Source organism: Strix aluco, chromosome 4, assembly GCF_031877795.1.
Source record: "Strix aluco isolate bStrAlu1 chromosome 4, bStrAlu1.hap1, whole genome shotgun sequence".
Classification (NCBI taxonomy): Eukaryota; Metazoa; Chordata; class Aves; order Strigiformes; family Strigidae; genus Strix; species Strix aluco.
Window position 1 is genome coordinate 129,055,160 of NC_133934.1, and position 11,974 is coordinate 129,067,133.

General features: G+C 42.1%; 1 protein-coding gene across 1 annotated transcript in view; it reads left to right on the forward strand.

Moving 5' to 3' along the window:
- SOS2 (SOS Ras/Rho guanine nucleotide exchange factor 2) overlaps positions 1-9,180 on the forward strand; it is a 54,752-nt gene extending 45,572 nt beyond the window's left edge. The window contains exons 17-23 of the mRNA XM_074821177.1: positions 726-843; positions 1,464-1,636; positions 2,946-3,062; positions 4,551-4,812; positions 5,751-5,792; positions 6,928-7,037; positions 7,410-9,180. Of these exons, the coding sequence (XP_074677278.1) occupies positions 726-843; positions 1,464-1,636; positions 2,946-3,062; positions 4,551-4,812; positions 5,751-5,792; positions 6,928-7,037; positions 7,410-7,919 (1,332 nt within the window). The 3' untranslated portion in view covers positions 7,920-9,180. The remainder of the gene's footprint in view (positions 1-725; positions 844-1,463; positions 1,637-2,945; positions 3,063-4,550; positions 4,813-5,750; positions 5,793-6,927; positions 7,038-7,409) is intronic.
- The last annotated feature ends 2,794 nt before the right edge of the window (positions 9,181-11,974 follow it).

The following is an 11,974-nucleotide window of genomic DNA, read 5'->3' on the forward strand; positions in this document are numbered from 1 at the left end:
CGTTAACCTGCCTGAAATGAACCTGCTGCTTCAGTCCAGAGTTTTATGGGTATGAAGGAGGAGGATCCCAGGGCTGAGAACCCTGGACTAGAACACTTTAACAGCATTTCCTACCAACGCAAGAAATGGGGGTAGAAGGGCACGGGGAGGGGATAGCTAAAACTTGGATTTCGACCGAACACAAGAACTTCTCTTGGCTGAGAGAGTCTCAGAAAATTCAGACTGTCAGAGGCACAAACAGATAGCTGCTGAAATGGTTTAGGTGGACAGTAGGAAGAGAGGCTACTACACAAGTAGCGATGTCGTTTTTCACTTGCCAAGGAAAGAATTGCCTAGGACTTGGCAGCAAAGGCTGCCTTGACTAAAACAGAAAAAGAAGCATGAATAAAATGTTTTGAGTTTTGTATGTCTTTGAAAGGCAGTATGAGGATTTCAAGTTAAATTCCAAATTAAATGTTTACTTTTTATTAAATTTAAAGACCAGGATTATACTTGTAAATTGATAAACAAAATAATAGTCTGTTTACGGTAGCCTCATGATTCACATGACTAAATTGTTGGCCTGGTAGTGCTGTGGTCCAGAGCAAACCATTTACAAAAGAGGTTCTTTCAAATCTGAATTTCAGTTCCTAAGTTTTGCTGAGAGAACTAGGGAATTGCCTTGGTTTTGCTAACCATGGTATTTGAGAAGATTTGCATCCCTATTTTTTTCTTTGATCACTTAGGCACTACAGGAAAGAAAAAAAAGAGTTTTGGATGAAGCAGTGGAATTAAGTCAAGATCATTTTAAAAAGTATCTAGCTAAGCTCAAGTCAATCAATCCACCCTGTGTGCCTTTCTTTGGTAAGTAACACCGGGGCAGGGTAATCCTTTATGCATTCTCAGTCTTGAGTTTGATTGTTACTATTGCTTAAAGTGTTCAAGGTTGTGTTTAGCTCTAAAAAAATCTGTAATATAACATGTGACTTCTGACCTCCTAGGTTTGTAATGTTTTTAGACTTCACAGAATGGTTTGGGTTGGAAGGGACATTAAAGATCATCTAGTTCCAACCCCCCTGCCACGGGCAGGGACACCTTCCACTAAATGAGGTAAAAGATGTAGTGTCTTTTATGTAAAATTTATTTTTCTAGTTTAGTATACAGATTACTAGTATTATACTGGTATGAATATTACCTTACTTTGTTTAGCACTGCCTCCACGTTGGTGATCTGTTTATGGCAATGACCTGAAGATGGTTTTTGCTAAACTGGGAATCTCATGTGAAGGAGCTAAAACCTCTTACTTCAGTGATACATTGTTCCTATGTAAAATGCAAACTTGATTCATTCTTGGCAGCCAATAAACTGTTGGAGTTAAAGGGAACGGTCTACCTATGCTCAGACTTTTTTATCATCCATTAGAAAGGATAAATTCCGCCCTTGGAATGAAAATGAAATTTTTAAAATACTTCTCTTTTTATCAGGAATATACCTAACAAATATTTTGAAGACAGAAGAAGGGAATCCTGACTTCCTTAAAAGACAAGGGAAAGAATTAATTAACTTCAGTAAGAGGAGAAAAGTGGCTGAAATTACAGGAGAAATTCAGCAGTATCAAAACCAGCCTTACTGTTTACGGATAGAGCCAGAAATTCGGGTAATCAAATGTTAAATATCTGTTTTGGGGGTAGGAGAGAGAAAAGAATGTACACAACAAAAAATTGACAAATAATCTAGTACTAGACCTAATCTTGCATGAACAGTGGCCGTCAGAAGAGGGGGAAGCAGCAGCTGGTAGACAACAAAGTACCACCACAAAGGACTAGCCAGAAGTGAGGATTTACTTGCTTGGATTCCATGTTCTGGGTCTTGTTCATCCCCTATTGTTCTGCAGGCTGGTCTCAGAGAGAATTTTTAGCAATAAAACAGAATGAGTAAGACATACTGACTAAACAGCAGAAGTTTTGGGAGAAAAAACAGTTGCCTTGGACCTAAAATGCTCTGTATGTGCCTAGTGTGCTTCGTCCTTCGGACATTCTGTAATGGCACCTCTGACTGCAGCCTCCTGGCCCCGCGGAGGTGTCGTTCAGCACAAACCCCCATGGTTGTTCAGCATGGCAGACGCACCAGTGTCCACCAGCGTTACCTTTAGAAATGAGAGGATGCTCAAGTAGTTACTTACCTAACAAAGGCTAGTGAATCCCAGATAATTTGAAGGTATCTAAATGCTGAAACAACAGCGAGCCAGGTAACGGTAGGTAGGTGTTTTATATGGAGGCAATGATGATGGACAAGCGTAGCTTTAAGTACCCAGCACTTCCCAATTGCACAGCTAATTCCAGAAAACAGCAGTGTGGACAGCTCTCCGTCTCAGCAGCAGGCAGCAAGCAACAGAAAAGTTGGTTACATGAAGAATTAAACAGGCAATAATACTGCTGTTTAAAATGGTTTTTGCGTTGCGTGTTTAATTGCCGTGGCCGTGTCTGGGAAGGCTTTAGGAGATTCACAGTATTGATAAGCCAAGGAAGTACGTTCAGCTCAAGGGATGGCAGGATTGGTGCTGCAGAAAGCAGATGTGGAAATGCTGTGGCTCGCCACGCAGAGACGCCAGCTGCAGCAGGAGCAGCTGACGCAGGACTGCCAGGCGTTCAGGGAGCCCAGTCCTGTGCTGGCCGAGCCCTCCCTGCAGTCCGTGGGCCGTAGTGCCGTGCTCTGTCCCTGCCTCTGACCTCCTGCTTTTGTCCTCCATCCCATCCTCTGCTTGGTAGTCAACTGATCGCGTCCAGAGCACCTCTGAGAAACAGCACTAGCACAGCCTTCGCTTCCGCCGCTGTCTCATGTTTTTCCTGGAAATAAGCTTCACAATAGTGAAAAGTGAGATTTTTAATCAGCAACTTATGAGCATTTCATTAAAATTCTGTGTATATGCTTATTTTTTAAATATTATTGATGCTTGTTTCATTTAGAAATTCTTTGAAAATCTCAATCCTATGGGGAAGATACCAGAAAAAGAGTTTACAGATTATCTGTTCAACAAGTCATTAGAAATTGAACCTCGAAACTGCAAGCAACCACCCAGATTTGTAAGTCTTGTCCTGCAAACTTAAATAGCTGAAGTCCACTGTGGAAAAGAATCCGTAGTTAACTCTATAGGCCATATATATTTCCTTCAGAATTATGTATCATCAGATTATTTTCCAGCAAAACTTGATTTAAAAATACTTTTATTTCAGATATTTGTCACTACTAAAACATACCACCTTTGGTTTATTTTAGAATTAACATTTTTTCCCTAAAGCCTAAAATATTACAGCTTAAATTTGAGTTTCTTACCATAAAGCCATTTGACAGAATACATAATAACATTTCTTATTTCACACTATCAAGAAATCTGATAAAATACTAATTGAAATATGGATTTTATACATAATTATGTGTTACGTTTTCTTTAAGTAGAAGTTAATTTCTGTTTTTATCTAAATATTTTGCATTGTTGCAAAAATCGAAGAATTGACAAGGTGCAGCCTTCTTGCTGAGCAAAATATATTCAAAGGAGCAGCAATTTTGTCTTTTTTAAAAAATAGCTACTGGAGTCCAGGGTTCTTTTTTAAGCCAAAAGATTGCTCTGTACAACACTGGGGTTTTATACATTGTAATTGTACTTCTCAGTAGCTGGAGACATCTAATTTTTGGGAGAGGTCTAAATCATTTTAGCCATCGCATGTTAGAGGAATGAGTAAGATGATACTACAAATACAGCAAGAAAACAACAGAAATTACTGTTGCAAAAACACTGCTTACAATAATTTCTCTAAAATGTTTTCTAAAAATAGATATCCGTGCTGCCAGTCTTGGTCAACTGGGCACGAATTGTTTACGGTTCATGATTTCCAAAGTAGACATTCTTCTTGGAATTTCAGGAAAGTCCCGTTCCGGGTACTGTAATGTGGCGGAGTCGTGCCTACCCCCGTAGGATGGGAACATAATTCATCTTCAAAGAACCAGCTTTGATCTGTGCTGTGTACACCTGAGTCTAATGAGGCTTCTTTCATTCACACCAGTAACGTGTGTGTAAGAATTTTGTCCTGACTAACCCAGAGGACATAGATGTGTGTCTGAGTGTGTCCTTGGTCTTGGGACGCGCGTGGGGGCCTAGTGCCCTTCTGTGGTGTAAGCACAAAGCCTCTCTTACAGTGCTGTTACAAGGCCTTCTGCAGGCCTGGGGGGGCACTTGAAATAACTTGCTCTCTCCCAAGGTTGTGACTTGTTCTTCCTGGCATTTTGTCCTGGTTGGCGTGCATCTGAAACTTGACTCTTTATAGCTGTGGAAAAAAAAAAAAAATTAAAAATTATTAAGCTGGGGAAAAAAAAATGCATTAAGCTGCATCCGTAACTTTTCAGTAAACTCCTGCTGTATGGATAACTACAGACTGTACCTCAAGTCAATTGTAGAAAGGCTGTGCCACTTTTTAAGGTGTATTTGATAAGTGCTTTTTAAAAAAGTCTCATAGAGACTTGGCAATTTTGCTATCTGAAATGTTAGCAGTACTAACCAGCTTTACTTTCTCCAGCCTAGAAAAACAACATACCCCCTGAAATCTCCCGGGATAAGGCCCAATACCGGCAGACACGGCTCCACCTCTGGCACCTTGAGAAGTCATCCACTGCCACTTGAAAAGGAACCAAGTAAGATAAGTTTCAGTAGAATCACTGAGGCAGAGCATGAATCAACAGTATCGGCACCAACTTCTCCAAACACACCATCTACACCGCCGGTGTCTGCTTCTTCAGAATTCAGTGTGTTTTTAGACATCGATCTCAACAGTTCTTATGGTAAAAATGTGCAGTGTGTTTTAATAATGCTGTTGCTGTCCCTCAGGCTTGCAAAATGTATTGGTGTGTATGCCAGTCCTTTTAAAAAAAAAAAAAAAAAAAAAAAAAGCTGCAGAATTTAGTTGTGGCCTGTGAAGTTGTGTCAGTGTTAATTTGTACTGCGGTTTGGAAATCCCTGCTGTAAGTAGTTAAAGAACAAGTGACATTTCCAGTCTTTTTGCCTGCTGGAGCTGAGGCAATCTGTTACAGGAGACGTCCCCATGAGGCACTACTGCCTGCTTTACCACGTATGGCACGTCCGTAGAGAGAAATGGTGCTGAGGGGCCTGGCGTCCGCACCAGCGGGTGTTTCTGGAGTGGGCCTGTGGACTGAACACCCCTCAGTGATTCTGATTTAATTTCCTTTGAAGGGAATCCAGTCTGTATGTTCGGAGATGTGAACCAAAGTGCCAGAAGCAGGGATGGTCAGGACACTCACTCCGAAATGCAGTCTTGATTAAAAAACAAACACTCTTAGTTCAGATGCGCTGATAACGCTCGCGAGCTTTGCTTGTAGCTGTGAGCAGGCTCAAAAGCAGCACCTGGCAGGCCTTGGCTCTGCTCTGAGGGGGCTGCAGACTCAGCAGGTGGGTTAAGCCTGGTGGGGCGCAAAAATGACAAAAAATTTTTATATGGCAAATTCTGAGGGCATTCGGGCTGCAGCGGAAGCAAACAATAACATGGTAGTGTCAGAACAGTGGAATAATGAAGTTTAATTCCCGGCCTAACTTAGAATCTCCGGTTCAGGAATGTTTTACACAGGAAAGTTTTTAATTCACGTTAGTAATAGGTAAACTTGGAGAGTATGGTGATCTTAGGGGCATTCACACACACACGTGTTGTGTGCTGTAGTGCAGTTGTTCTGTCTGGAAAGCCTTTAATTGATTTTTCATTTAACAGGTAACAATAGCATCTTCGCTCCCGTCAGTTTGCCACAGTCAAGTGAGTATCATAATTCCGTTAAGCGTTTCATTTAACTCTGCTTTTTCTGGCTTCAGGAGAGCTTAATTGAAATTAAAATCTGAAATCTGGGATGAAAATGGGGGCTGCGTTCATTAGGGTTCTGTGTACAGGTTTTAGATAAATGTCCACTGAAGCAGTCTGTAAAGTGTAAAAACTGTCTGGTTTGGTTTATTTTCCCCCCAGGCTCTGGCATGATTGTGCCTCTATTTTGAGTGTCCTTGGTGATTATTTTGTTTGACTAATGCTACAAATTAAGCCATCTGATTATTTCACATTACCACTTAGTGAAAATATTCTATTGCTAGGAAAGAAGAGGGGCTTTTTTCTACCACAGCTGTGAGGGATATCCTGTATTCATCTGTTTTCAGCTTCTCTATTTACTCCCTTATTACACAGGCACATACACTTTTTCATAATATGTTTAAAATTTCAAACCGGAGAGCACAGCTACCTAATGTATTGATACAAAGCTCTGTGCACTTCTAAGAGGAAAAAAAGCAAAAGTGTAACAAAAGTCATAAATACAGGTCAGGGGGTTGTGTTGTTTCTTAACTTTGAGGATTTTTTTTTTTTCCTCTCTGTAAAAAGGAAGGATTAGAAATGTCCTAAAACGCCGTAAGAGTTAATGTCATCTGTTCAGTGTGTAATTCTCCTGCTTTAGAAGTGTTGCAGACCTGTTAACGAAGCCTCTAAATTTCTGAATTTGAACGTGTACCCATATGGCAGAGAGAACAAACCTTCCATGTAACTGAGGCATGTGGGCAAACCGCAGGCGCTGTGGTAAACGGAGGGGGGGTAAATTCTGCAATAGAGAGAGGATTGCAGAGAGTTATTTAAGTGCTTACTAGGAGTTCACTTTATTTTTCTGTCCTTTAGCATTGCCTGCTAACTGTTGATGTGTATCTTTGATACTGGGAATAGGAGACCACTTTGTGAGGCCTATATCTGATTAAAGAAATGAATGACAATTTCATATGACTGAGGTTAAGGGTTCATGTTGCTGTTGAGCACAAAGATCTGCTTATTTGAGTTGCTTCTAGTTTGGCTTAGTATTCTAGCATATGTTCCTCAGATATGGCACAAGCAGTAAAATTACCTGCTTTTCTCTCTCCAGAGACTTTCTTCAGCTCGTGGGGTAGCTTTCCTAAACTAAGTGATGAGCCTCAAAACCCTCCTCCACTTCCACCACGAAAAAAGATGGATCAGGATGCTTCTAATGCTAAGGTATTTCTGTCCTATATCGAGTAACTTTGATAATAAATCAGGGAACATCTAGAATAATTTTGGTTGGAAAAGACCTTTAAGATCTTGTGGTTGGAAAAGACCTTTAAGATCATCGAGCCGAACCACCTAGCCACGTAGGTGTAAATGCAGTGCTCCGGTTGCCCTTTTGGAGTTTCAGGTTCCCAGCATCCAAACTTCTGCTAGCTAATTCAGAACCACAGTGGCCACGTTCGGATCAAAGGCACAGCTACGCCGGTATCATGTTTCTGACCGCACCAGCAGCAGACGTCAAGAGAATCTTCTGTCAGAAGATAGTTCTTTTATCTAAACATCTACATTTCTTACAACGTTCTCTTCTCTGTGATGTTGTAGGGAAGTTTAAAGGCGGATGACGATCCTCCAGCGATTCCACCTCGGCAGCCGCCGCCTCCAAAGATACAACCTCGTGCTCCTGCTTACACCACCCCCTTCGACCAGCCACTGCACAGCCCTCCTCCTCCGCCCCCCCGGGACCCTCTTCCCGATACTCCACCACCGGTACCGCTCCGGCCGCCCGAACACTTCATCAACTGCCCCCTAAACCTCCAGCCGCCGCCGGTGGGACGCTCGCACAGAGATCCCGACTGGTTCCGGGAGGCGAGCACGGGCCCCAGCTCTCCCGGCACCCCTCCCAGCACGCCCTCTCCCAGGGTGCTGCGCCGCTGCTGCGTCATCAGCACCAGTCACAACAACCTGGTCCACCCGCCGGCGCCCCCGGTCCCTCCCCGGCACAATTCGAGCCCTCAGTTACCAAAACTGCCACCAAAGACTTACAAAAGGGAGCTCTCCCACCCTCCTTTGCACAGACTGTCTTTGCTAGAAAATGCAGAAACTCCTCAATGACCTTAGCCATAGTAGTCATTGACACTGGAATAGTATTTGTAAAGTTCCTTTTTTTTTTATTTATTCAAAAAAGGCAGTGTATTTTACTACTTTCACAAATTATGCTCTTAAAGTGCTGCTGATCGAAAAAAAAAAAAAGTTTAAATTGGAAAAATAAGACTCCACACACTCTAGCCTGCGTCTGTTCGACAGCATTACCCTCAGGTGATCAGCAGCATTGCCTTGTTTCACCTCCTCAGTGCCGACAGTTATGCCAGTATACAAAAAAAAAAAAATCTATCTTTTGCACTGTAAACTACACTAAATGAATTTAAACTGACATCATTTAATTGCACTGAGCCAAAAAAGGTGCGTCTGTGGAATTTTTTCAAATTTGAGCACTAGTGGCCTTTTTTTTTATTTTTACTAAAAAACCAGAACAACGGGATGATTACCCAACACGAGGATATAGAGTGTTACTGATTTTAAACCTCTGGCCACTTGCCTTTGAACTTCATGTAAGCTTGGAGGTTCGTGAGTGACAGCTACTGTTCTCGAATATTTTCATGCCATGTCTTAATTGCCATTGATTTGCTGCTGAAGACGAAAAAGAAAAACAGGTTTAAATCTAAATACCAAAATATTCAGTTGGTCTTGATTATTTTGAGAAAGGATCGACAAGGACATTGTCTTGGATATTGGAAAGGATCCCTAGTACTTAGCATGCATCTTGTTCAGATGTGCCTTTTTGTTGGTAGGCAAAGGTGTCTTAAGCTAAAGAGTTGTCTACTGTTCTGGAGAACAAAGCTATATGCCGTGTATGTACAATTGTTTATATTGTATATTTACAGATAATGCTAATAACCTGTATAAATTTAAGTGACTTGAGGCCTATAATACAGTCTGCTACTCTTGCGATCTTATACGGTCAGAAGTGTTTCCTCTGGCTTAGGAACAGTCTTGCCTTCCAAACCTAATAACTTTCTTTAGATCTCACTTAACTTAATCGTGAATCCATTTTGGAAATTGGTAGCATTTAAACCAGCAAACACTTAAAGCTTTATTAAACTTTTTAAACTGATAAGTGAATGGAACTTTTATTTGCCAGTTGAACTACTTGTTTGAACTGGTGTGAGAGTGAGTCTGTTTTACTGGTAGTACTGTAGCAGCATTTATAAAGTGGCCAGAAGCCACATTTTATTTACTGGTCTGTGGCCTTTTACTGTGCTTTGTATCAGAGTTCTTAACAAGATTAATAAATCACCCCAGTCTTAATTTTTAAGAGCTTGAGCAGTGCGTGTTCCTTGTAAGGACGAGGTTGGGAGTCGGATTTAGTACAACTTTGGCAATACGAAATGCCACAATTTTCCATGCTGCTGGTCGTCCTTCGGTCTGCCGTTGGGCTGTGAAGCTTCAAGGCAGTTGAGCCTGATACACAACAGCTCCCCAGGAGTTTAACCTTTCACTAACCCATCAGATGCCTTGGCCCCTCTGGATGGAGAAGTGGTTTCCATTTTTTCTGGCTCCTGGCCAGAGGAAGAGCACTGTGCTGGGATCTGCAGCAGCTCAGGCTTCTAAGTCACGCTCTGGCTTTTCATCAGCCTGTCTATACTGCTCCCGCCGACTCTGGCATTCCCTATGGAAAAGGAGAGGGGATAGATAATTTTGTTCTCCTGGGAAGATGTATTTTGCCATGTGTCTCTTGGACATTCTTCCCCTACTGCCTGTCCCCTTCATGCTCCTTCCCGAGGAAGAAGAGAGGGGTAGAATCTATTCGTGCAAGGGGCAGAACACACTTTATGAAGGAGAGCTGCTTCATTTTGCAAAAATAATGTTCAAGAAGTCCCAGATTTGAGGTGCGTGAACTGGGAGTGCAGGAAATGGACGATGCCTTGATAATGGTTTTTCCTCTGCAGCTCATAACTTTTCTGTAAGTTTGGGAAGAACTCTTCTATTTGCATCTGGTGGTGAAATTCAGCTCAGTGAAGTACTCCCCCAATGCTCTCTACATAAAAAAAGGCAGGCTGTCAGATTTCACTGTTCCAGTGATCCGCAGAATAAGCTGAACAAGTGAATTTTTTTATTTAGTTCCTTGTATTAACTCTGAAGTCCTCACCAGCAGTTGTTAAAAGATGAGTAATATTTTGTCAGACTTTTACATTTTTTGTGGTGTTGAAGGGGAAAAAATCCTCTCCCAAATTTTAGAATATAGAGATGTTAGCTTTATACCTTCTTGTACAAGTGCTTAGACCAGAAGCATTTTCAATATCCCATTTTAAAATATATCACAGCTTTATGTTTTGGTCCTGACTCAGCAAAGCCCTTACCGGATCATTTTAAGCTGAGCATCTGCTGATCAGTAACAGCTTCCATACGTATCAAAGTACTTCCCTCCAGCAAGACCTTTGTGAGGTTCTGGCATGTGATGGACTTTGAGGAGAGTTTAAACTTGTGGAAGCAGAAGTGTACATTTATTAGAGTTAACCCTGAAATGATGCTGCACAGGGATGCTGGTCTCAGAACAGCCCTTTTAAGGTGCCAACTTACATTTTATGTTGACAGCCTACAGAAGTACCTGGGGAGCTGTGAAATGCTTCCTTCTTTTAACTCTTAAACCTGATCATGAAAGGGTGAGTTTGGGCAACGGTTCTAAATTCCACACTGGAAGCCAGAGGAAAAGAAATACGTAACTTTCAGCTGGGCCCAGAATGGTTTGATTAGAAAAAATAGTGATGCAGTTAAAATCTCAAGCCTTGGTGGTTGTTCTCTGTTAGATTAACGCAGACACAGGTAGGCATTCCTGCAAGAGCCTCTCGCTGCTATCTGGGGATGACCTGGGCAGCAAAGGTGACTGGTTCCTGGTCCTCTGCCAGGGACCAACGGGACAGACACAAGCCTGTGAGTTCACGTTGCTATTTTGCCAGCGGCAGGTCCTGTGAAGCAAGTCCCCGACCTTGCCGCCTTCCTCAGCCACTCACCTCTTCTCCCCTGGTGCCCCTTCAACTGTGCCTCGTGGTGCTCTGAACTGGATGTGGAAAAAGATATTGTGTTTTTTCTTGCAGGCTGGGCTTAAAGCATAACCACCCACAACTGATCAACAGCAGTGCTGGGACAGTGAAGCTCCAGGAGCATGAGGGGAGAGAAGAGCAGGAACTTCTTGCATTAGTTCTCCCAATGAGGGCAATAATGTGAAAACACGAGATAATTGTGCTAGAAGGCAGCAGCTGAACACCGTCCCTAGCTGCATTTCCCGTGCGTGAAGCGTGACTCTTACCTTTACAGAGCCAGTTCTGGAGTTAATCTAAAGTACATAAATCACAGCATGATCCAGAAAAGGGGCCTTGCTTATGGATAACTTACCACACAATTAAACTGTCCTCCAAGCATAACAGGAGCTGGAAAATACAAAGAACCGTTCCAAGGCAGGGCGGCAGCAGCGATGCCAGCGGCACGAAGTACGGTGGGAACAGCAACACACGTTCCCAAAGTAACTGTTTGGCCGTGGAAGTGGTCGAAGGCAGGCAGATTCCCACCCGTGCGGTTCAAGGGAATGCCAAGACAGTAATAAATAACATTTCAGTTACTTCAAAATTAGAGGGATAGATAAAAAGAGAAGAAAAAAAAAAATGCTAGAGAGGAAAAATATGAAATTGCTGGGTTTGAAGTTGGCTTGTGTGGGAAAAGGCAGTTCCTTCTGAAAAGTGCACATAGATGGAATGTGATGGCAGTTAACAGCAGAAGAAACATCTTTCTAGTTGTTTTCAGTGATCCTATTTTGAGTTACTGAGTTTTAGTGCTTCCCCCTGCTCCGGAGGCAGAATAACTTCTTTGGGTGCTATGATATTGCTCTAGTAGATCAAAAACAAGAAGGGACAAAAGGAACTATCTTTTATTTCTTATTTTTTTCCAGATTTACTCCAATTTTCAGAAATACACCACAAGTCTGAATATACCATTCGGAATCCCTAGCAAATGCAGTAACGTCTCCCTGGGCAAGGGAGTGAGCATCAGTAAGAAATGCTACAAAATAAGTAATGAAAACTTTCTTCCGTGTGTCCAAGGAAAAAATCAAAAGC